This window comes from Homarus americanus, unplaced genomic scaffold, assembly GCF_018991925.1.
Source record: "Homarus americanus isolate GMGI-L3 unplaced genomic scaffold, GMGI_Hamer_2.0 scaffold32871, whole genome shotgun sequence".
NCBI lineage: Eukaryota > Metazoa > Arthropoda > Malacostraca > Decapoda > Nephropidae > Homarus > Homarus americanus.
The window spans coordinates 1,991,595-2,016,417 of NW_024748870.1; the positions used below are offsets into that span (position 1 = coordinate 1,991,595).

Below are 24,823 nucleotides of genomic sequence, written 5' to 3' on the forward strand. Positions count from 1 at the left end.
ATGATATCTGCTTCTATCTTTTCTTCGTCATCTTCCTCTTTTTAATATTTTTCTTCTCCTTCCTCTCCATTTTCTTCCTTATTCTCTTTTTTTCTTCCTCCTCCTACGCTTCCTTCTCTTCCTCCTCTTTCTCTCCCGTTCCTGTTTCTCCACCTCTTCATCTTCCTTCTCTCCCTCTTCCTCCACCCTGTTATCATCCTTCTCCCTTTCCTCTTCCCCTCCTCCTCCTCTCATTCTCCTCCTCTTCATCATTCTTCACCTACCTAGACAACATCTCCCATTACACGTGACGTAAACATTGTCCATACATCTTCAGTTATTCCTGCCACTCTCCTCTAGGTCAGGCCCTTAGCTATACTGTCGTTGAGGCTGATAGTGTATGGGTTCTGAGTATGACTTCTCTAGGGTAAGGGAGGGTAGGTGTGTTGTGTTGTTAACCTTTATGTGTGTATAGATATAACTTTATTTGTACACACACACACACACACACACACACACACACACACACACACTACGTAAGATCAACCATTTTTTTATATCAAGAGTGGGTTGGTGGGTGGGGGGTGGTGGTGGGGGGGAGGTGGGGTGAGGGTAGGGTCAAGGTGGATGTGGGGTTAAGGTGGAGGTAAGGTGGAGGTGGAGGAATAGACAGTAAGAAAAGAGATCGTGGCCTCTGCAATAAAGCCTGTGCCTTCCCTCACCTCCTCCCCTACCCCTCTCCTTCCCCCACCTCCTCCCCTACCCCTCTCCTTCCCCACCGCTCCCCTACCCCTCTCCTCCTCGACCCCTTACCTAGGTTTACCCAGTCTCTTGATCCAGCAAGTCCCGGCCAACTTCAAAAAGATTTTCAAAGTCCTATTTGGGGAAATGATATTCGGGAGAGGAACTGGTAAAGCTGAAACGGTCGGATGATCTGTGAGTAGGAGCATAAGAGAGTCTGTCCTTTTGTAGAGAGAGGGAGAGGAAGGGTGGGGGAGAGAGGGTACGAGGAGGTAAGTTATGCTGTTTTCTTATCAATTCCCCAAAAGTGGAATATTTCTTATCCTGGTTATTGGTTCGGTTTATTGTGTGTGTGTGTGTGTGTGTGTGGTGTGTGGTGTGAATTAATTATTTTTCTTTTTTTTTTCTACGTTTCTCCTTATTACTTATCTGGACTAAAGAAATATAAAGATAATTGGAGGTGTAGGGAGAACCACACACACACACACAACACACAACACACACACACACACACACACACACACACATACAGGGAGATTCAGGAATTGAACATCAGAAAAAAACAAATACTTGGAACGGGAATCTGATGCCAGTTTATGTCAAAGGCTTTTCATAGTATCGAGGGAAACAAAAGGTATAGATCTCTGAAAAGAACAAGAGTATCGAGTCTGGTGATGGGGGAGGGGAGGGGAGGGTGTGGTAGGAGAGGGGAGTGTGTGGGAAGGGGGGAGGGGAGTGTGTGGTAGTGGCGGTGGTGGTACTCGAACACAAACCATATTGCGTGTGAAGGAGGAGTTTTATTTTCGTTTGTGTGTGTGTGTGTTTTGTCAATGGTGAGATGGAGAGAATTAATTATCTTTTTTTTTATCAGTGGGGGAATAATAAGTTACATGTTTATTGGATTTATCAAGATGGAGGAAGAGTAATATATATTGTTATAACAGGAGATAGAGAAGGTGGTTAGGTTAGGTTAGGTTAGGTTAGAGACCCACACAATATACGAACAACTTAACCATAACTCAGTAAAGCTGTTGAGTGTATGAGAGATGACGAGATTAATGTTGGTATTTTAACACGATGCAACCTAATTTATATGCATGAGTCTAAGTCATTATATTGTGTAAACACGACACAGTTAAGACTGGTCACAGGCAGCTACGAGTGATAGTGAGTTACTCTGACGCCTCAAACATGTAAATCTATATACACTGTACACACACACACACACACACACACACACACACACACACACACACACACACACACACACACACACACACGCACACACATCTCCTGCCTCTCACCTACAGCTCCCCTCCTTCTCCTCCCTCCTCTCTCTCACCTGAACTTGAAAGGTAGAGGCGTTGTTTTCAGGTGCGTCTTCGGAGCCCAGGTGTGTGTAGATCTGTCGCACCAGCCGCAGGGAAGCATACTCTGCCGGCACGAAGCTCCCGATCTGTAGGTGATGACACTTTGTTATTGTTTACACCGAGATAAAACAGTTTCGTCCCTTTCACTTCACATCACATCAGTAACTTTAACCCCCTCACCTACCCCTCGCCTAACCCCTCACCTAACCCCTCACCTAACCCCTCACCTATCTCCCCACCCCCCACCAATACCCACACAAAGACCAATATTCTCATGACTGTATAATCAATCATCAATCAAGCATCTTCCAAGGCGCTTGTAGCGTTTGTCATTAATACAGGGATAGAGGCGGTCACCCAAGAGAGGCAGGGAAGGGCCTAGCTCAGCTGGGAGGATACATATGAGTGACACATGATAACACATAGCTGGTCTTACCATATGATAACACATATTTAATACACAAATAACACGTGGATAACATATAATAACACAGGTAACACAGTGATACGATTAGATGACACATTTTGTCACTCACACACACACACACACAAACACACACACACACACACACACACACACACACACACACACACACACACACACACACACACACACACACACACACACACACACACACACACAGAACACGACTGAAGGCTCAAATACATCCCTTACAAAATTACAATACATATACACAGTCATCGAAAACAAATACCCAGATTTTCATACATAATCCCTTAAAATCTGGTTTATTTTCTTTCGATGATTTTTGTTATACATATTAATACCTCACCTTGGGAGTGGGGAGAGGGGGGGGTAGGAGGAGGGAGTATCACCCAGGTATCCGACTGAAGATTCTCCGGTTAAATATTGAAGACTCTTATATACTTGAGACAATGTATCTTTTTTTTTCTGGAGACTTTGTAGTCATTTTTAGATCTTCAAAAGAACAGTCATGTAAGAATATAGATGGCTTTTTGGTGTGTGTGTGTGTGTGTGTGTGTGTGTGTGTGTGTGTTTATTTTTATTTTTATTTTTTATGGACGTATCCATTGAAGTGACCTAAGAATAAAAGAAACCCACATTCGCGTTATTATTTATTTTTATCATGGAAGATTAAAGGAAGTGACGCTGGTAATAAATAAAAATAAAGTTAATTGTCTTGAAGTAAAAGATTATTTAACCTTTGAAAGTAAACTTGACTATAAGAAAAAAATCAGCACAAAATAAATAAAAAATTAATTGTACTAAAAAGTGATAGAATATAGGGATGATGTTGTACTGTAACCATATCGAGTTCAGAATTACGAAAATATGGACACTGTATTCGCCGTATTTTCCCCAGCACTTAAAGTAATTCGGGAAAATAGTTTTGTGTGATAGTTTCTTCCCTTACTGTTATTTATTGTGAGGAAAAACGTGTATGGTTTGGTTAGGTTTGATAAGGTCAGGTTAGGTTAGATGATGTTAGCTTTGGTTAGATAAGGTCAGGTCAGATCAGGTTAGATTAGATTAGATGAAGTTAGGTTAGGTTAGAATGGGACAGAATAGAGTAGCCCAGACATCCAACACCTGGCAGGACGAAGCAATAACACTAGTAAACACACCTGGGCAAGGACCTGTATTAAGGCGATCTGACGGAGGTAGGTGCTCTTGCCGCTCATGTTGGGTCCTGTTACCACCATCACGCTGTTCTCCGGGCTCAGGAACTGTCGGAGGAAGGGGAATAGTATGTGCACGTCTCACTAGCATGTCTTCTTTCTCTACCAGCTTTAGTGATGAGAGGAGGAGAGGGACGGGGTCGGGGGGGAGGGGAGACTATGTTTGAGAAGCTGAATCACAATGGGGAGAATATGTCCAGTGTATTGTTGTCATATAGGTAATTATTATACAGATATTAATTATAACACAAACATCATATTATAATCCATGCACTATAACAGACATCACATAAGACACACTGTTCTATAATTCGATCATTACATGTTCTCAGAGGCCATAGATTCAACTCATGTATTTCAAAGGGTCAGGATAAAATCGTTGTTTTGTTTTTTTAAGTTTAATATATTAATTTTTATCTTTTTTTTAACTATACGTGGGTTTAGGATGCAATACTTCACATGTTGGTCCCTTAAGCGACAGAACGAAGCGGATTATATTGAGGATCAGTGGAAGTTTGTTGTTGAAGTTTCCTGTCGAGGGAGGGACTTGACGACCAAATTTCCCCCGAGAGATTTTCCCTAACTCGAGCTGTCTCCTTCCTCCACACACACACACACACACACATACACACACACACACACACACACACATACATTGTAAATACCCTTATCGCTTCTTTTACTGACACCACCATTACCACCACTATTGTCACCACTATCATCACTAACACTTACTACTACTACCTACTACTACTACTACTACTACTTTTTTTTTTTTTTTTTTTTTTTAAAACGTGGCCTCCAGCCTCCCCCAATAGCCACACCTTCGCCACCATTTATTTACCTTAATATTAAATATCCTAATACATAAGCAACTATCCTATCTGTGTTAAATTAGTTGAGCCGCAGATCGATGCGGCATTCGGTGACTGTAGCCTCATAGTCGATATCTGCAGCAGTTGACGGAGTAGGGGCAGAAGCTCTCGTTCCCCTGAGGCAGAGCAAAGCCGACCGAAGGAGAGAGAAGGACAGTCGACATCTCATCCAGGCTGTGACATAACTTCTGGGCTGCTGCTTCTGTTCGGAGATCAGCTCCGCGAGTCTGGCGTAGAAACATCTTGCGCTTGGGCCCATCCCACCAGAGGTTGTGAACACTAGCGGAGTGAAGCTGCCTTGATCGACATTTTGAATTCTCTCCCCATATGCCCTTCTCTTGTCGTTCTCGTTCCTCCTATGTGCAGCATCGAGAGCTAGGTTACGGTGACAAACGGCCATGGGATCAAAAATCCTGATGTCGAAGAAGGCTCGCTGTCCCCGCGTCCAGAATCCTCGAGCACTGACGTCCACACGGGCTTCGTTAGATGTGTTTGAAGTCCTGTGTTGGAGGATCTCGCCATCCAGTGGAAGGAGGGTCGGTTCTACCATGACGTCCCGGCAGGTTTCCTTCAACATATTTGCTGTGAGATCCCTTACCTCGTCATGCCTCATGCATATGAAGCCCCCCTTCTTGCAAACCATGGCGTGATCGCCATCATAGGAATAGCCACACACGCATTGGGAGGGCAAACCATCTACTGGCCAACCGTACCTTAGAGCAATGGCATCTGTAAATTCTTGTTTGTTAAGGCTGAAACCATTTGCCCTTATCGGTAACGTAGTTAACCAGTTCGAGGCGCCCACCTCCTGCGCTATAGCTACTTTTTTTGTCAATTTTCTGGAACCTGCAGCAATAGTTGCTGCAACATGTCATTTTGGCAGTGCTGCCGATCTGTTGTAATGGATCTACGGATCTTATTAACTTCGCTGGTGTCCACTTCCCCTGTTGCATTCTGGGCTATTATGTGGTCAGTGAGGGCTGCCGTGAGCTTAAGTGAATTTTGATGTTCAGAGTCAGCAATCTCCTCTGGATTAGTTAGTCCCATCCCTCCCAGTCTTGGTGGAAGTGCAAGAAGTGTTCTTTCTACTGGGGTAAAGTCGTGGTGTTTCACTAGTTTGGGAATGAACTTGACACTGATTGCTTCTTCCAAAGGGTGGAGGAGGGGTCGGATCTCAGGGATGGTACGCATCAGGTAGTTCCAACGATGCTTGACTCCATGTGTGAATGCTGCAAAGGCCGCATGTGGCTCTGTGTTAGCAATCTCCGATAGAGCATGGATTTCGCTAACCCACTCGTTCACCTTTCCCCCTACGTACTGGGTCTTGAAGTCCGTGGTGCCAATTACTGCGCCTAGATGTCTTTGGCCGTCCTTAGTTATTTTGACCTCACTTTCGCCGAAAACCTCCACAGCCCGATCATAATGATCTGGCTTCACGATGAGGAAGGATTTGCTGGCGTTTGGGTGGTACCCTATTTGTGGACCTCGCGATGTTACCAGGTCCCACCACTTTTTGATGTCCTCCACTTTTCCTGCTCCTGTGAGGTCATCAGCATATGCCACTTGTTTGACCCCAGTTGTTTCATACTTTATTGCTTGTTGGAGCACTGATAGGCCTATTGCATACATTGCCATTGCAACGGGGTCTCCCTGTGTTGTTCCCTCGGTCGACTGTAGGATGGTATCACCTCGTAGAGCCTTGTTGTTTACTACGTAGAGGTCTGAAGGATTCCTATACGAATTTTCAACATACATCGCAAAGCTAGGACACTTGATCTTGATGTTGTGCAGTGCCGCCTTGCGGTTAAGTATGTTGAATGCGTTTGAAGCATCCACCCGGAGAACGGCCTCACAATCACGCTGCTCAAATATCAATCTCATGGCGTGAATGGCCGCCTCCCCACCAGCCTGGTGGCCAGCACACACTTGTAGGTTCCCTGCTGCTGCCCTGACATCATCCTTTACCACCTCCATTATGCACTTTCCGATGATCCGCCTCAGCACTTCCCCCACCCCTATAGGTCTACATCCTGGTTTCTTTTCCAGAGGAATAAGGCGGCAGGCCGTCAAGGCCTGGAGGTGATGGCAGCAAGAGGATGCAAGCTTTCTTGCAAGGGTGGCAATGGCAGTGCAGAGATCGCTTGCTACAGGGCCAAACTTGTTTGTGCTGAGGATGACTCTCCAACCGTTTGCATCCAGACCTGAAGGGCCGGCTCCGCCTCGAGTCTTCAGTGCCTTTTTCCACACCATCTCTCCTGTTATTTTCTCGAACAGGACAGCGTTTGGTGGGATATAAGCACCCTGGAGCCTGATGCCTTCATCTTCGCTTGCAGGGGGATGTTTCTCTTTCAATAGTTTTAATGTCGCTCTGTTTATTGGCATCACTCCACCGGAGGATTCATGTGTGAGAGATCTTACCGCGAGAGACACTTTTCCCACACGCATTTTGTTTCCAAATTGTCTTGCCACGTCATCGGTGTTTTGCTTTCCGTCACCCGTAGATTTTAGTCTCTCCTGCAGTGTTCTTGCTTCACATAGGAGATCATCTAGGGCCCCAGTCTGCCACATTGTCAACCTTCTCTTCATTGCTGCCACATTTTCTTTGTGCTTAGCCTTTGTGTGTGTCCTCTGACAAAATAGATGTGGTATTATTGCCAGTATTTGAAGAGCTAGGGGGGCGAGGAAGCGGTCCTGAGTGTAATCAGTCATGAAGTGAGTCATCTCCCGAATCATTTCTTTGGTGGCCGCACACTTGGGTGGTTCAAATAAGTTAGCGGGCGACCACTTGACAATTTCTGAGTAGGTTTCTTTGACCCATACGCCTGCATTTTCCATCGACATGCCATTCCACTGAGGCGGCTGTCTCTCATTCTCCTCGTGGACACCTGCTACTGAGGGAGCAGCATTTATTAGTACTACATTATCGGGTTGAGTAGACTCACTGCTATCATTTCGGATATCATCGGGTAGTTGGGTCCCGGCGATATCCACTGTGGCCACCTGTGTCGGCTCCCTGCGACGTGGGTTCCGACACTGGTCTAGCTTCCTGCAATTCACACATGGTCGGTTATTTCTCGCACAAACACAATTTGTGCAGTTTTGGTTCGGGCTAGCACAGACGCAGCAAGGAATGTTACCAGGCATAGTGACCAGCACCTTGGGCGACGGTAACGTCCGCCTCCGGACATCTGATTTGGTCCCAGGCACAAGATTATACTGGTTCTTATGACAACATCACTACCACCCTACACCACTGATACCACCACCACTGACTCTACCACCACCACTGACACTACCACCACCACTACTGACACCACCACCACCACCACCACCACTACTACTACTACTACTCACTGTATTGTTAGGGACGGGAGGTTTGATGGCCAGTACGTCAAGGATGGGATGCCTGCCGTTACGGATAGCCAGGGCGTGAGAGAACTCAGGCCTAACCCAAGTCCCAAGGGCGGCAGCATGAGCCAGAGCAACCAACAGGTCGAGCGTAGCCACCGCCTCCCCCAGCCCGTGTAGCGCCCCCATGCGGCCACGAGCCTCAACCAGCATTTCCAACACGATCCTGCAATTCACATTATAAATATCTCGTGTTGATTTATATTGAGATTTTTACCTGTCAGGGTTTTTATATTGTACTTTTAGCAGGGTTTTTATTTTCTTCATACTGTAGTTTATCTGTTAGGTTAGGTTCGTTTGTTGGGAAGATTAGGTTAGGTTAGGTTCTGTCAGGTAAGGTTAGGTTAAGTTCGTCTGCCAGGGTAGGTTTGGTTCGGTTAGTCTGCCAGGGTAGGTTAGGTTAACTTAGAATCGTCTGTCAGGGGAGGTTAGCTTAGTTTAGACTCGTCTGCCAGGGAAGGCTAAGCAGATCCGCTCTGCCAGGATAGGTGAGATTAGCCTGTCTGCCACGTATTCGTAAGGGGTTAGGTTAATCCTAGAATCGTCTGTCAGAGGCTAGGTTAAGCCTGTGGCAGGGAAGGCAAGGCTCCGTCTGGCAGGGAAGGATAGGTTAAGTTCGTGTGGCAGGGAAGGTGCGACATGGAGTGGAAGAAATGAAGGGTGGAAAGTAGCGACAGATGAGAGAAAGAATAATAGATGGGAGCAATAAAATCACTGAGCTGTTTAATGAAATTGGTTTTAGGGAAACTCAGACCTAGATAATTGCTTTCATGATGAGGTTCGGTATATCATGAGACAGACAGGAAGACAAGCAGAAAGACAGAAAGACATATAGAAAGACAGGCAGAGACAGACAGACAGACAGACAAAAAGACAGAGAGAAAAAACAGACAGACAAACAAGGGCAGAGGAAAAAACTAACCTAACCTAACCTGATCTGGATAAATAAAGGGCAGTTATTTATCCAACAACAGTAACAATAATAACAACAATATCAACAGCAATAACAACAACAATAATAATAATAAGTAAAACAATGATAATAATGATACTGATAACAACAACAACAACAATAATAATAATAATAATAATAATAATAATAATAATAATAATAATAATAATAATATAACTAATTACAGGTAAACTTTAGATTATATGGGTTATAGTTTACACTTAATCGGCCTTCAATAATGTGGATTAATTCTCTTTGGGCGTCGAGGTGTCCAAAACAATTAATTATGAGTATGAGTCACTCACACGTTACTCATGATGAGGATCTCTCTCAGTGTGTCCCGGGAGCGTTGGTCCAGCTGGTACAGGTGTTCCGTGGTACAGGTGATACAGCCTCGACCACGCTGTATCTGTAACGTAACAACAACACTAGCAGTTTACACCTTAGATAGAAAAGATTACTAGATAAAACCTAACCTAACCTCTCCTAACCTATTCTAGCCTAACCTAACCTAACCTAACCTAACCTAACCTCTCCTAACCTAACCTCTCCTAACCTAACCTAACCTAACCTAACCTAACCTAACCTCTCCTAACCTATTCTAGCCTAACCTAACCTAACCTAACCTCTCCTAACCTATTCTAGCCTAACCTAATCCAATAGCATCTCCAAACCAACAGACAGACAGACAGATATTTCACCTATAGATCTGTATATACTTGACGAATTTCCTTCAAGTTAGTACAAAATAAACAAAAGAGTTATGTGATGCAAACAAAGATGGCTTATACACACAGACAATAGTTCCGGGTCACGGTCTGATTGAGTAGGCTGTTGCTATCGGGTTTCTCTGCAGGGAGTTAGGTAAGGGAAGCCCGCCATACACACACCCGTTACTGGTTTTAATCAACAAGGCTGGATGGATGACAAGTTTCTTACGACAGGGAATCATACCCACCGCAGTGTTTGAGTGTGTGTGTCGAGGTTGATTTACAGGTTAGGTGAGAAACGTCTTGGGTGAAAAATACGATTGATTTCAGAATATATTTGGATGAGAGCGACAATCTTTATGGTAAAGTTAAGAAATAAATTCATAAACTAGGAAGGGTCGGGAATTAAGAGGACAACAATTTAGATTAGGGAGGAATGTTGTAGAAACTAGGGGAAACTTTGGTCACTCGGTCTGTCTGTTCCTCCCCAGCAGGTGTTAATGAGATGACGAAACCTCTCCAGGTGTACGGGAAGGTTCTGGCACAGGGGAAAATTATTCTAGAGAGTCATTACAGGAAGTTATTAAGGTGTAAGACAGGTTTAATTACTTTACACTGGATATAATTGAAGGAGAGTTACCCGTATAAACTGGACGAAATGTTACCTGCCCCCCAAATGATATCATGTTCGATCTTTTAATAATTTTAAATACTAATGAATATTCTATGATTCCCCTTAACTAATATATGCCTCATCTTAACATTATTATAATACATTTACACAAACTACGAGACACGAGGAGAGGAGAGGAGAGGAGTGGAGTGGGGAGGAGAGGAGAGGAGAGGAGAGGAGTGGAGTGGGGAGGAGAGGAGAGGAGAGGAGAGGAGTGGGGAGGAGAGGAGACTGATGACAACATTCCTCTTACCTGTATGAAAACGCTGTCAAGGCGAGGCGGTTGTGTTTTCTTCTTGACGGGAATGGTGATGTGAAAACCCCTGGCAGCGTTATGGCCGACCCTCACATACACCCCGTGTTCCCTGCCCGCAGTCTCCACGTGTTCTGTGTGGTATAAATAATGACCTTCTCACTTCAACGCCACATACACGGGGTGATTCACTCGCTGGCAGCCTCCTCAGACTGTCGTAAATAGAATCTTTATTTCTGAGATAATAAGCAGGAGACAGACAGACAGACATAGAGACAGACACAGACAGACAGACATAGAGACAGACACAGACAGACAAACAGACAGAATTTACAATACAACATCCATTATTCACGAGTCCCCCCCCCCCAGTACTATCCCTGTCTTGCACACCTGTACACCTTAATGAGTCCTACCTGTTCTCCTCACCTGTCTCCTTATCCTCCACGGGTCACACCTGTCTTTAACCCCTTCCTTCATCACTACTTCTCAAACTCACTTGCCACGCCCTATAAACCTCTCCACCTCACCTGCCACGCACCTATAACCTCTCCACCTCACCTGCCACGCACCTATAACCTCTCTACCTCACCTGCCACGCACCTATAACCTCTCTACCTCACTTGCCACGCCCTATAACCTCTCTACCTCACTTGCCACGCCCTATAACCTCTCCACCTCACCTGTAATATCGTCGATTATCTCTGAGTAGATCTTGCGGGCGACATCGAGTAGGCCGTTGACGTGGCTCTTGATGGCGTAGCAGCGCTGAGTCCTCATAGCGGCGGCGCCCTTCACCATCCGGGCGTCCTCGTGTACCACCTCTCTCAGTACCCCCAGTAGCTCCTCCAGCACCGTACTGCTCACGCCCTACACCACCACAACAGATCAATAATAGAAACAATAAATCAGCTACAACATCAATCAACAATAACCAAATCAACAACAACAAATCAACTAAATTAACAACATGTCAACAATAACCAACAACAAATCATCTACAACAAATCAACAATAATAACAAATCAAGTATCATCTTATATACGTGTAGGAAAATATATACCCGTTGTTGAAAGATTCCGGGCAATAACACAACCCGTATATAATTATTCTCCGTATAGCATTACTATTTTTTGGTATGACTCCTGGCAATAAGACTCAATCATCAGGTTCTATTATCATCTTAAACATGACAGCTAATGTGAGATATAAGGCTCCTATGAGTCTCTGTTCAGTGATGGATTCAGACACATTCCAGAGTTTTCTTTCATCTTTACCAAATATACAAACTCTTTCTTTCTCTTATTTTGGATTTTCTTTTGCTCATTCTGGTTTCCATGAGATTTATTTTCTCTTTGAAGTGTTATCCAAAGACATACATACATACATACATACATACACGCATTCATTCATAGAGACAGACTACAACTTCCACTTTGCTATCACTCAGAATCGTGTATGACGATCATCCAGCCATGATATAATGATATGAGTTATTAAGGATGTCACCTTCGTGGGTGAGCTCTGAGGTGACTAAAGAGGCCGATACGGGACCGGCAGGGTCGATCACAGATGTTGCACATGTGGGGGGCTACATCTAGTGCGGGAGGGGCGGTGGCAGCATCTTTCCGGCGTTGGCGCTTGTCTGCCTCGGTATGCAGTCGGGCTAACTCAAAAGTATAGACACCTTCTCTTGTGGTGCTCCTCCAAGCGTTACGGTGTGGAGTAATCGTCTCCCAGGTGAGGGGGTCGATTTGGCACTTTTTCAGGTTTGTCTTAAGACTATCCTTATACCTCTTCAGTTGCCCGCCACCGTTACGTTTACTATTCGTTAGGTGACTGTAAAGTAGCTGCTTTGGCAATCTACTGTCGTCCATGCGAGTAACATGACCATTCCAACGTAGTTGTTCACACACACACACACACACACACTATCACCCCCTTCTCTCCAATCAGCAAACTTTCCCCCTCAAAAAATTCTTCAATCCTTCATCATAAACACATATTACAGAACATCCACCAGTCCTGTACCACGCATGTATTACTCTAACTGTAGTACATACTTTTGTTGAGGATACAGTACCACCGTCAGGCCACAGCACTAACCCTCCCACACCACATCATACTATATACACAAGGACTTCAATACTCATACAAGTATACACGCTTCACCCAATGTAATCTACAGTACTCCATATTGTAGGCTTATATATTATTAATGTCTTGCTGATTGTCTGCTCTTGAGTTAAATCCCGGGCTGTTTCTCTCCCTGTCTCTCTTTCTCTCTTCCTGTCTCTTTTTTAATCTCTCTCTCTCTCTGTTGTTATTATTATTATTAAACTCTAATTACTGCTGTTGGATTACAGTCTCTCTCAAGTCTCAACCATGGTATGAAAAAGCTAATATAATGAGACATATTTGAGGGCTAGAGATTAATTATTTTCAAAAAATCTCTCGAGAGTTTAATTAATCTCTGTCGCGTCTTTAATACACGTCTCATTAGGCACACCTTTTCGGACTGAACTGTTGGTGGCACCGGTGGGAAAGAGATCACCTTAGTTTATTGTTATTTTAATATATTTACTTGGGGGGGGGAGGTATTTTTAGTCATATTATCAAAAACTTACTGTGGTTAGTTAACTCCCCGTGAACGACTTTATTCATAGGTAAACAAAAATAGGGTTTTGTTTTTAGATCAGTAAAAATAAATAATTTGAGGTCATGGGTGATGGTAGGTGTTGGTGGGTGGGTGATTGGTGATTGATGATGGTGATGGGTGATAGTGGTGGTGGTGGTTGTTTGTGATGAGTTATGGTGATTGGTAATGCTAATGGGTGACGGGTGATGGTTGAGAAGGAGGAAGAAGTGTTGTGACTCATCCACCTCCTCCCAACCCAACCTACCTCCTTGATAGTGAGCAGCAGAGGGTCAGTCACATCGTGGAGAGCCTTAGCCAGGGGGTCTACCAACTCCAGGGTGTTCTTCATGGATATCACGTAGTTGAGGCGGAGCTCACAACGCTGTTCCGTATCCTGTGCAAATTCCATAAAGGTTTCTGATGTAGCAATTTTTATTCCTTGGGACATAAACACAAGAATTGATTTTTGGTACAGTCCACAGATACAGTAATTGATTTCTGGTACAGTTCACAGGTGTAGTAATTGATTTCTGTTACAGTCCACAGGTACAGTAATTGACTTCTGTTACAGTCCACAGGTACAGTAATTGATTTTTTGGTATAGTGCACAAGTACAGTAATTCCCCCTTGGTAGTGAGTTACAAGGCATAATAAAAAGTCCAGATACAAATACAGTTTAGGGAGTCGTTCTTGCACACACTCAAATCACAAATTAAAGGTGGGGGGGGGGGTCAAACTAAGGCTAGGAAAGGGGTTGTAAATTATAACTTCTATTCATTCTATACAACTACGGAAAAAATAGTGACTTTTCTTACTTCTTTGGGCACCTGGACACACATGGAGAGTAGCCAGTCTATATCAGGGAACCGCCCAAGGATCGACTGAAAGAAACACACTGCTCTTACACAAACACCTCACATGACTGTCACTGTATACCGGCTAACAAGTACCTCGGGTTTTGACTATTTGAAACCCAATCAGTGGATAGTGAGACACCTTCAATTCAGTAATGATAAGTTGATATCATGTGTTATATTCTAACCTTATGTAAGAGGATGTTTGATAAGTCTTTAGGGAAGTAGAGACCCTATTCGAAAATATTCACAGGTGTCTGAAGTATACCTATTGGAAACGTGCTATCAACTGAATGGGAAACATATCGAACAATTGACACTTGGTTCCGAAATTGTACTGTTTTTATTGGTAAATATTACTAAATTATTATCACTGGGTTATTTTTTAAAAGAGTTTACAGTCGTTTATTGGTGATTAAGAACAATTAACTCATCTTTGAAGTTACCTGGAGAGTGTAGAAGAGGTCGGGGTGCTCCACTAGGTACTGGAGGGTGTCGAGGCGGGAGGCAATGATGGAAGCATCGGCGTAAGGCTGTGTTGTTAGGCCGAGATGGTGGTTGTGGTGTTGGTGAGCGTCCAGGGATGCTAAGAAGAGAGGGAGAGAGGAAGGGGGAATGGAGAAGAGGAGATGGAAGAAAAAAGAGTGATAACAGTAGCAGCCAGAAACACGAAAGAGACGATAAAAGAGAGGGGAGAAAATAAAGATCAGGAGGAAGAGGGAGAGAGAACACACACGTTAGCCTTCAAGATATGGGTATAGTTCACGAGTGCCTATAAGAGCCCCCCCTGGACCCGCTGTCGATACCAGACTACGTTTCATCTAGCATCAACGTGCTTGATGTGAGAGGATAATATCGTGGGTGATGTGGCGGTAGATAACATTATCCTTCAACTCCATAAAGGAGGCACAGAACGGGCCTTGAGGAGGTGCCTGAAGGAGAGGTACTGGGTGGGTGGCTGGCTGAGAGGCTGGGTGGGTGGGTAGGTAGGTTGGGTAAGAGGCATGTCAACACCAGGGAGTTTTTCTTATCATCGGTACAAGTAAACTATCTAGATCAGCATACTAAGAACTTAAAAGTAGGTTAGTGGCTTATGGAAAGACTTCGAAGACCAGGTACTTATCACTTTACGTCATTACTACAAAATAAGTTATCTTAATGGCTTATTGAAGTAATGTAATTATGTTTTCTAAGTAAAAGGTGTAAATGATGTTCTTGTTTTATCTCCTTATCTTGTATTAGTAATGTATTCACCTCAGTAGCTCATAATATAAGCATTACAAGTTGGTTATTTCAGTGACCACTATCAGAATAAAGAACTTGTATCAACTGGTTAAGTAAGTTCTACAAGTACTGCACAGGTTCTCAGTAAAACATGTTGGAAAGATAGAGTTTACCTGCAGAAGGAGAGAGAGTTTACCTATAGGCTGAAGAGAGAATATAACTTTAGGAGCAGAGTTTACCTGTAAAGAGAGAGAGAGTTTACCTGTAGTAGGAGAGAGATTACCTACAGATAGAGTTTACCTGAAGAAAGAGAGTTTACCAACAGAAGGAGAGAGATTACCTTGAGAGAGAGAGAGAGAGAGAGAGAGAAGAGAGAGAGAGAGAGTTTACGTGAAAGAACTGAGGGAGTTAATTACTGTACCTGCAGAAGGGAAGCCCTGAGGAGCCTGGTGCCTCCCGGTGTGCGCGTGTGCCTGAGGGCCCCAAAGAGAGACTCCTCCCACCCTCCTCGTAGGCTCCTCACCAGCTCCAGCTTACGACACGACCAGTATTCTGACCAAGTGATGGTAACAAGTCAATGCTTACGCACACACACACACACACACACACACACACACACACACACACACACACACACACACACACACACACACACACACACACACACACACACACACACACACACATGTACGTCATTGAGGCAAGACAATAAAGCTGTGAGAGGGAAGTAGAGAAGCAGAGAAGGTCATGAAGACTTACGAATGGGAGGAGGTGAGAGAGAGAGAGAGAGAAAGAGAGAGAGAGAGAGAGAGAGAGAGAGCTACCTACCGATACTCATCGAGTTCTCTGAGGAGGTGAGAGAGACGAGGAGGCTGTGGGGGGCGTAGGTGACGTGTTGGATATGTTCGACGTACTTCATGACAGCTGCCACCGACGCCAGGCAGTAGTACCTGTAAACAATGATGAGGTGTGTTGTTACTTCAGGCGTCACCACGATCATACTCCTCTCTCTCTCTCCTTACTACTGTTATTACTTTCTTCCTACAGTTATCACCCCCTTTCTTCTGCTGTAGTCAATTCTTTCTCTCTCCTTTAGTGATGCTGAAAACTGGTCATAATCTACGCTCTTCTCGTTGTTTCTCTTCATTTCCTTAACACACACACACACACACACACACACACACACACACACACACACACACACACACACACACACACACACACACACACACACACACACACACTCTCACTTTGTGGCGACGTGTCTCTCGACGTAAGCACAGTGAGGAGCAGCCAGGTGCTTGACGATGGCCAAGCCGCGGGTGTCGTTGAAGTAGCGACGATGGACGGCGGTAACAGAGACCCCTGGGATACTCTCCTGCACCACCTTCACCAGACCACCACCTCCACTACCACGTTCACACTCTAGTCTTACCGCTGTCGTCGCTACTATGATCTGTAAATGTTAAATAACGTCTCAGAATACAGGATACTGTATGCCTTTCAACACACAACAATATCATCACTCATAAGAATACGTTTTGACAAGATCTGTTATAGATTAGCAAAACCTCAACAACTATGTGTGTGTGTGTGTGTGTGTGTGTGTGTGTGTGTGTGTGTGTGTGTGTGTGTGTGTGTGTGTGTGCCGTGATCATTGATATACAGTAGATTACAAATACATAAATATATCTACACGATAATATAACACTACCAATCATCACATACACAAGTAAACACAAATACAAAAGTTCTGAGTTTTATCTTCACTGGAATGGCGAAGATAATAACAGTGATCAGATCTCAGGGGTAGTGAGGATAGGTTGTGGATGATGAACTTGGAAAAGGTGTGGGTTGTGGGTCTGGTGTGGGTATGTGGGTAGGGTGTGGATATGTGGGTAGGTTTTGGGTGTGGGTGTGGACGAGATGAGATAAAAGCAAGAGCGTGGATGTAGGTGTTAATGTGGTGAGGAAAGACAGTGTAAGGTGTGGGTGGTAACTGACCTCGAGTGGGTTAAGAATGGAGAGCTTGGTGATGGTGCGGGTGTAGGTGTGTGTGTCGGAGAACTGTGCCAGGGAGAGTTGTGGGCAACGCAGGTCGATGGCAGCCACGCCTACCTCCCTACGAGCCTGCCCGCGACCCTCCACCACCGCTGTAAAAGACAACATAGCGTATACTTGTACATGTTACCAAGTAGTGTATGATAATGATTCCATGTTTAAGCTGTGGACGTACAAGTTAGGTTAAATAGGCGTAAGAAATGCCCAGGACCAAGAGTATTAGTTAAAATAAATGGACAGCAAGGGGATACATTAGCCCTTGTGTGCGGTCTTCATATTTAGTGTTTTCCGAACTGTGGGAAGATTTTTTGAAAATTATTTGTTATTACAGAAACAGGTGCTGGACGTTAGTTTTTTGTTTTTCTTGGACCAATGTTTTAAGTTTCCACGTGAAGAGCAGCTAGGGCGTTTATTTATAAATGGCGGCTTAGAATACGGCAATAATTCATTTAAAAAAGGTAACACAAACCAACAAACCTAACCTAAGGTCGTTAAGTTAGGTTAGGTTGGCTCGTGACATCGCTCATATACAAGTATGGGTTAATGCCGTAGGCTCGCGGGGCACGGTGCATCACTCGTTTATTAAACCTAATTCTAAGGGAAGTTCACACGGTTTTGCTTGCCATCTGTTTCTGTAGTATGGAAAAAAATGCACATCAGGTTTGAAAGATGCTAGGGTAGACACTCAGAGCCCGGGTAGTTAAATAATTCCAAGAAACGTCCCATTTTAAGACCACAGACACATGACTTCACAGTGGATGACAGTGTCTATATCCCTGAAGGGCCATGTATCCTACTGTTGGCTAAACTAGGATGGGGAAGGCTCCTACAATAAATCACTCCAGGGTGACATACAGCACCTCCTTACCCACAATAGCAGAAGGAGGGAGTTCCTGAGCAGATCGTGGTGTCCTGCTGGCTGCTGACCCCGGCGTCCTGGTTCTACCTGACCCAGGAGTCTTAGAGCGCCCTGAGCCTGAAGTCTTGGAAGGTCCTGAGCCGGGAGTCCTCATACGATTCGAGGCAGGGGTCCTGTTGCTACTACTTGAGGCAGACGTCCTTACCTTGCTGGTGGTAGCTGAGGAAAGTGTAGTGGTGCTGGTGGAGATGAAAGGATCTGGAGGCTGGCGATAAGACCTGGCACCCCGTCTACTGCTAGAAGCCCAGCTCTCTGATGTCTTAGAGAGGAGGCTCAAGTTTCGCATCCCAGTCACATCTTTGCTTAACCCATCTTTGTTTCTGGCCACCTCCATACTGCTAATGCTCTCAGTAGATGACTCTCCTCCTCCTCTTCCGGCCCCTGCTGCTGTTGTGTTCCGGGTCTGGCGGGTATCTAAGGAGGAGTCCGTGGCCACTGTCGAAGCCACGCGAGCAAGGAGGGGCGGGACGCGAGTAGAGAAGGGCGTGGAGTGTACCGGGACATTTTCACTGGGAATGCTGAGGATAGTGAGTACTTGGTGTTAGTTACTCGCTTACCGGAACAAGGAGGAATGGGAGAAGAAAGGGAACTAAGAAAATAAGATGAGAAGATGTAGGTTGTAGTCAGAAGAGATAGAGGAAGGAGAGGAATGATAAAAAGCATAAAGGCAGAACAATTATTACACGAGAGACTGTTTTAATGTAAAACAAGTGATTACATGAAACTACAAGATTCATATCACATGTTCCTTTTTATTTTATTATTTACTGTATTTTAAATTAATTCATTAAAAACTAGAAATTATTATGAAACCGCACGTGGAAAATAATTAGACTAGGATATTTTCTTTTTAATTCATTTAACACCTGTGACCAGTTTCACTCCCACCTGAAGTTGGCAGCAGAGTGAACACTGAACCCACTTACTGTAAAACAACTATTGAACATATATTATAGTACACTGATTACTAAACCTCGGTAAACAATGAGGCTTTGTCACCGGCACTGCACACTATCCACTTCATTTCCCAAACTGTACAATAAAGTTTTAAGGTTTCCATACTTTGCTACAAGTTCCTAATTGGTAAACTATTGTATTTGTAAGTTTTCTGCAATGTTATGGTGGGACATGTATCGAGGATTTATCCGTATACTGGTCCTAACGTAGAGTAAGTTTCGTTCCTTACACAAATTAATCAGCGAAGAAAATAAGTCAATCGTAAACAAGTAAATCTCATGAGACACTAATGAAATAATGTAGAGGTTAAGATATCAATAAAACATAACTTAAGTTGCACCGTTGTTTATCGCCTCAGTCTATTAGAAGCTTTGAGATAGTGCCGAGTACTTTTTTAATATTTTTTTTTATTTCTGCGTTCTAGAATATGTATTTTACTACAGATCCTACACATGCAATATATAAATATATATTAGTATTTCGAGAACACCCCTCGAATAAAAGATAATGTGGTGAAGATTTAAAACACTGACCTGATATCGTCGTCAGTAGCACCAGTCAGCCCAAATACGTTAAGACTCCCGTAGCTCACACCTGCAATGTATTTTATTTATTTATTACCATTACAAGACATAATTTATCCACCGTTGACTTATTTTGCATTATAAATAACATATAAACACTAATAATTGAAAACTTTTATGCATCTCAGTATTTGGCTCTGCTAGGTGTATTAGTAAGTTATTTAGCTTCAGATAAAATAATTGCATTAAAACTATTCTGATTAACTTATTATAGTATTATTATATTGTAAATACTCGTATATCGACAAGAATATTAATAGTTACTCCCAGCCTAGTACTGTATGCAAATATATATTCTAAACTAACCATTTTAAGCTATGAATTAACCTGCTGTAGGTGTAACTGTATAACTTTAGTCATATATGAATGAAACTTAAATCCACTTTATATAATACAGTCTTATAAATACACTGGAATCCCCCCCCCCCACGCCCACAACCCGCCCGCGCCCACCACCCGCCCACCACCCACCCGCGCCCCCCTGCCTTGTATGAATTTAATTATATGTCATAGAAGATGGATTGTGAAATAATTATATAAACTTTTATATTGAAATTGATAACGCTTGGAATATGGGTTAAATAGTACTAAAGATCATTAGGAAATGATTAAGTTAATTTATGGAAAACGATTAGTCTAAAAAGTTGTTAAAATATACAATATGTTACTTACTAATCCCAGGGTCGTCAGCTGCCCAGTTTTCCTCACCGTTGTTACCATAAATATCTGCAAACAAATATTAAAAGAAAGAACTTTATCAAATGAACATAACAATACCTCATAGATAAAGTAGAAATATGCGTCTTAACATGTTAATTTCATCACCGACGTTTTACTAAATTGTTCGTATTTTTATTTATATATAATTAGTTTTAGTATATACATGGACATTTTACTAACTTACTGTATTTGGGTGTCTTTGCCTGGAAAAGAGGAACAAACGACATATTCAAGGTTTTTTAAATGGGATAATTAAGTTCCACCTAAAACACTGGTCCAATGTTCCCGCCTTCACACTCATGTCTGAATGAAATGTTTAATAGTAACTTGAAAATATAGTATGTATGTATTTTTTAATTGTATAACTCAAAATATTTATAAAGGGGATATAAATCAACATTACATAGAGAAAATGCCAATTTGTGGCTATTTATAACAGTTTCCGTCTTACATGAACGTTTAAGGAACATTCATAGAAAACGGAAGTTTATTAGATAGTAAACTCTTATAATCTAGACCAGCACATGACTTCAGTCTGGTTGTCAATTTATTTTTGCTCCAGAGACTGTTGTGCTTAGCCTGTACATAAGATAACCATTTATGGCAGAAGTAACGCTGCTTTTTTTTATTCAAACAATTAAAGTTAACTTATGTTGTCAGTTGTCACTCATTTACATCAAGTTATCTAATTAGAAAAATTTCATGATAATTATTACAGTTTACTTCTCGCATTTTGTTTTTATTTATTATATTTAGTAAAGCCGTAGAGTCCATTAGTTAGCTAATTTATCTTTATCCAGCCACAGTCAAATTAATTATTTAACCTAAATGGTGAGCACAGTACTGTGCAGTAGACTTAAAGGATCCTCCCTCGTAATTTATTTTCAAAATTTTATTTACACAATCTACCTCACTGACCAAGACAGATTAGAACGTCTTTTATTGTCTATTTATACTATAGAAGGGCAAGGGAGTATTTAGGTAAAGATTCTAAGAAACTACAGACGGGCAAGGGGGGACCTAGTTGAGGTGTATAAGCATCTCAGGGGGCACTACTCAGTTGAGTATCCTTACTTGGAGCTGGCGGACGCTTGCCCCACAAGGGGTCACAGCTCAAGATTGAAGAAGCCGCAAGTCCAGAAAACCGTGAGGGCAAACTTTTTCGGAGTGAGGGTTGTAAACTCTTGGAACAATCTACCAGAGAGTGTTGTGACGGCACCGAGTGTGAGCTCTTTCAAGACAAGACTTGACCAACACTGGAGTGGGTTCAGGTACATTCAGGAGCCGGTGCATGCCCAGTATTTGCCAACAGTGCATGACAGAGATGTGACCGATCGCCCGGGCGGCTAGCGAGCCGATCTTTTGGTGAAGAGGATAAATGAAAAGAAACGTGACCGATCGCTGCAAGTTACAGCCTCAAGTTAGAAAATCTGCCAGTGCAGAAAACAATTAGAGCTAACTTGTCTGGAGTAAGTTATGAACCCTTGGAATAACCTGCCAGAGAGTAAAGACAGCAAAATTAATCAGCACTGCAATATTTTCAGACTCATTCAAGAGCTTGTATGTACCCAGTACTTGATAAAAGTGAACCACAATGAACATATCAATTGCCCAACTTGCTAGTAAGCTGACGAGTAGCGAAGAGGATAAAATGCTGTATTGTATCTCTAATAGAAAGAAGAATTAATTTTCCATTACTGGGTTTCCTTACACCTAATGGCTAATGGTAACATAGACTATTACTTGATCACCTTGAGTTTTGGACTTGGTCACTGTAAACAGATCCACTACACTCTGCTATACTGTCAAACCTTGGCTTGACCACTAAAAATACAAAATTTTCGTTATAGTTGAGGTAAATATGAAAACAACAAAAAAACAACTTTGGCTGGTCCTCTAAACATATAAATCTTGTAGTTTTAGTCAAAGTAAATACTCCATATAAGAAATAAAATAAAAAACATCGCATGGACCCTCCATCAGGGCGGATCCAGGAATATAAAAAAATGGGGGGGTCCAAGAAGTTGTGATGGGGGAACATGCATGGCAAGCACAGCGAGCCCATCAGAATTTTTTTGGAAATCTGACCAATATCATGGGCATTTTGAGGCCATTTTGAAGCCATGTGCACTGGTGTACTCGGAGATATTATGAGGTCTATCGTAATTACTTTTTACTATACAAAAATGCCTGAGTACAATACTGCATTAAAGAAAAAGTACTATTGGAATTTTCTGATGGAAACGGAGTGTCTGGATTCCAGGACCCCCCTTAATCCGCCCCTGTCCATTGATCTATACTGTCCAGTGTTTATGATTCCTATACTATACCATGGTGTTCAATATACAGTTTCCTCATCTGATTCCTAAATGATATAAACAACTACTGAGTTCAGTGTATAACAGGAGAATAATTCACACTAATTATTATATAATATATTTTGACTGCATATACACAGTGGATTTTTATTAATACATGTGAGTACAGTACAATACATCCTTTCTTCCACACTTGTATTTAACTGAATCATTTATATACAACATTTGATTCTTTGGTCCCACCAAAGATAACACAATATATAGTACACAATAAATGATAAAATATTAAGAGGCAATAAGGCCATGTAAACACAACATCAATACACTGTATAAGAAATTGTATACTGTACAGTAAATGATCTTTTAAATTGAACAGATTATCTAGGAATGCACAAAGTAATTATAATCTACATTTCCTGAATTTATTTTGAGTGTTTACCTTTAAGTTGTTGAGAGACATCTTGTGTATAGGCAACTGATGTACTGTATAATATATGTTAACCCCTTGTATACAGGGACCTCTCTGTGCTGAATAAAATCATCCGACATTAACCAAATATAATGTTAAAAGTGGCGTCCCTGTAGTGAAGGTTTAATGGAGTACAAGTTAATTTACACTATGCCACACAGTACAGTATATGTTATCAAAGAAATAATATGTGTTGCATACAAGAGTTACAACATCACAACAAACTTGCAACACTTGAGTTAAATGCTAAGGATCACAGTGTAGTCAAAATATGCAAATCCTGTAGATAATAACATTTTCTAATAAATAAACAAAGGGTTTCTTTTTTCATGCAGCTGTATAATGAAAATATACATCAATATGTGTTTGAATGATAAATATATAGTCCTTAGAGAGTGACCATGAACATTACATTTCAACTCCTCCTTCCCAGTGCCTGTACTGTATTGCTCTACCTGTTAGGACACAAAGATAAACAAACTGGAGCTATGCCACCTGTAGATTTCATTAATATATTATATAAAAAAATAAATGTCAGATTTTTTCACATGGTACACAAGACTGGTAGGCTGAGGCACGTATTGTTAAGTCCTACTCAGTATCACAGTTGCCACCGATCAAAGCCCTGCAAAGGAAGAGGTGGAGACTGTTTTATGTGGATATCAATTATTTGGATTATTTTTCAGGTGTGACCTATGTATGGGTATACCCAGTGCTTGCCTGGTCTCTCAGGAGAGCTCAGGTTCTCAACTGGCTCAGCCATGTTAATATTGATACAGTATTATTATCCACTCTGTATCTGTGTTTTTCTGGCTAGATAAACTGTTTCAATTCAATTCAATTCAACTAAGCAAAATGTTGATTGGTGTTCATTCTTGTTTAAGATGTGTGTGTGTGTGTGTGTGTGTACATATATACATCAGTACTGTTTATGTGTAGATAAATCATTCTAAAAGAAAAATAAATCAGAATTTTATTATGTGAAGTCATCCCAGCAAGTCCAAAGCATTCTACTCTCTTCAATTGTAAATTCAAGTAAATTAACAGCATTTTAATTTTGTAATTACAAGTAGCTACATTATTTAGTAATAACTATGGTATGGGTGCAGTACATATCAAACTACAGTAAAAGGCATTTTTATCAATCACTTTAGTGATAATAATTTAGGCAAAACTTGTGGTATGATCATTACCAAGTCATCGTACTTTACAATACTGTAATAATGTTTTCTTAGAAATAGGAAGTCTCTCCACATAAGCCTTTTATTCTATAGTTTGACTGTACTATACAGTATAATAATTTCACCTCCCTGAGTATAATAATTTCTTTACAGAATATGACTTGTAAAATTGCAAATTACGACACAGTACTGGGCATTGTTTTCTGTTCTCTTACCATAGTGTCCTAGAAAATTCAGAATTTCAATTTAGTTTACCATACAGTATCAAATAACCA

At 42.2% G+C, this 24,823-nt stretch overlaps 1 protein-coding gene across 1 annotated transcript; it reads right to left on the reverse strand.

Annotated features, from left to right (window-relative positions):
* Window positions 1–798: 798 nt before the first annotated feature.
* Window positions 799–20,807, reverse strand: LOC121853119 (mutS protein homolog 4-like). Its single transcript, XM_042347061.1, has 15 exons — window positions 20,765–20,807; window positions 20,533–20,586; window positions 19,810–19,870; window positions 18,269–18,837; window positions 17,344–17,492; window positions 16,590–16,795; window positions 16,168–16,289; window positions 13,527–13,699; window positions 11,307–11,493; window positions 10,624–10,757; window positions 9,293–9,396; window positions 7,982–8,201; window positions 3,699–3,800; window positions 2,063–2,176; window positions 799–855 (listed from the first exon to the last, which is right to left on the reverse strand). The coding sequence occupies exons 1-15, from the start codon at window positions 20,805–20,807 to the stop codon at window positions 799–801; spliced, it is 2,295 nt and encodes a 764-aa protein (XP_042202995.1).
* Window positions 20,808–24,823: the final 4,016 nt, after the last annotated feature.

Excerpts from the sequence above, each read along its gene's own strand:
- LOC121853119 (XM_042347061.1), bottom strand. The coding sequence starts at position 20,807 with ATGTCGTTTGTTCCTCTTTTCCAGGCAAAGACACCCAAATACA. Across the intron at positions 16,796-17,343 it reads CCATTCTTAACCCACTCGAG|ATCATAGTAGCGACGACAGC; the intron begins GTCAGTTACCAC and ends TAACATTTACAG. Across the intron at positions 11,494-13,526 it reads TGCTGCTCACTATCAAGGAG|GGCGTGAGCAGTACGGTGCT; the intron begins GTAGGTTGGGTT and ends GTGGTGGTGTAG.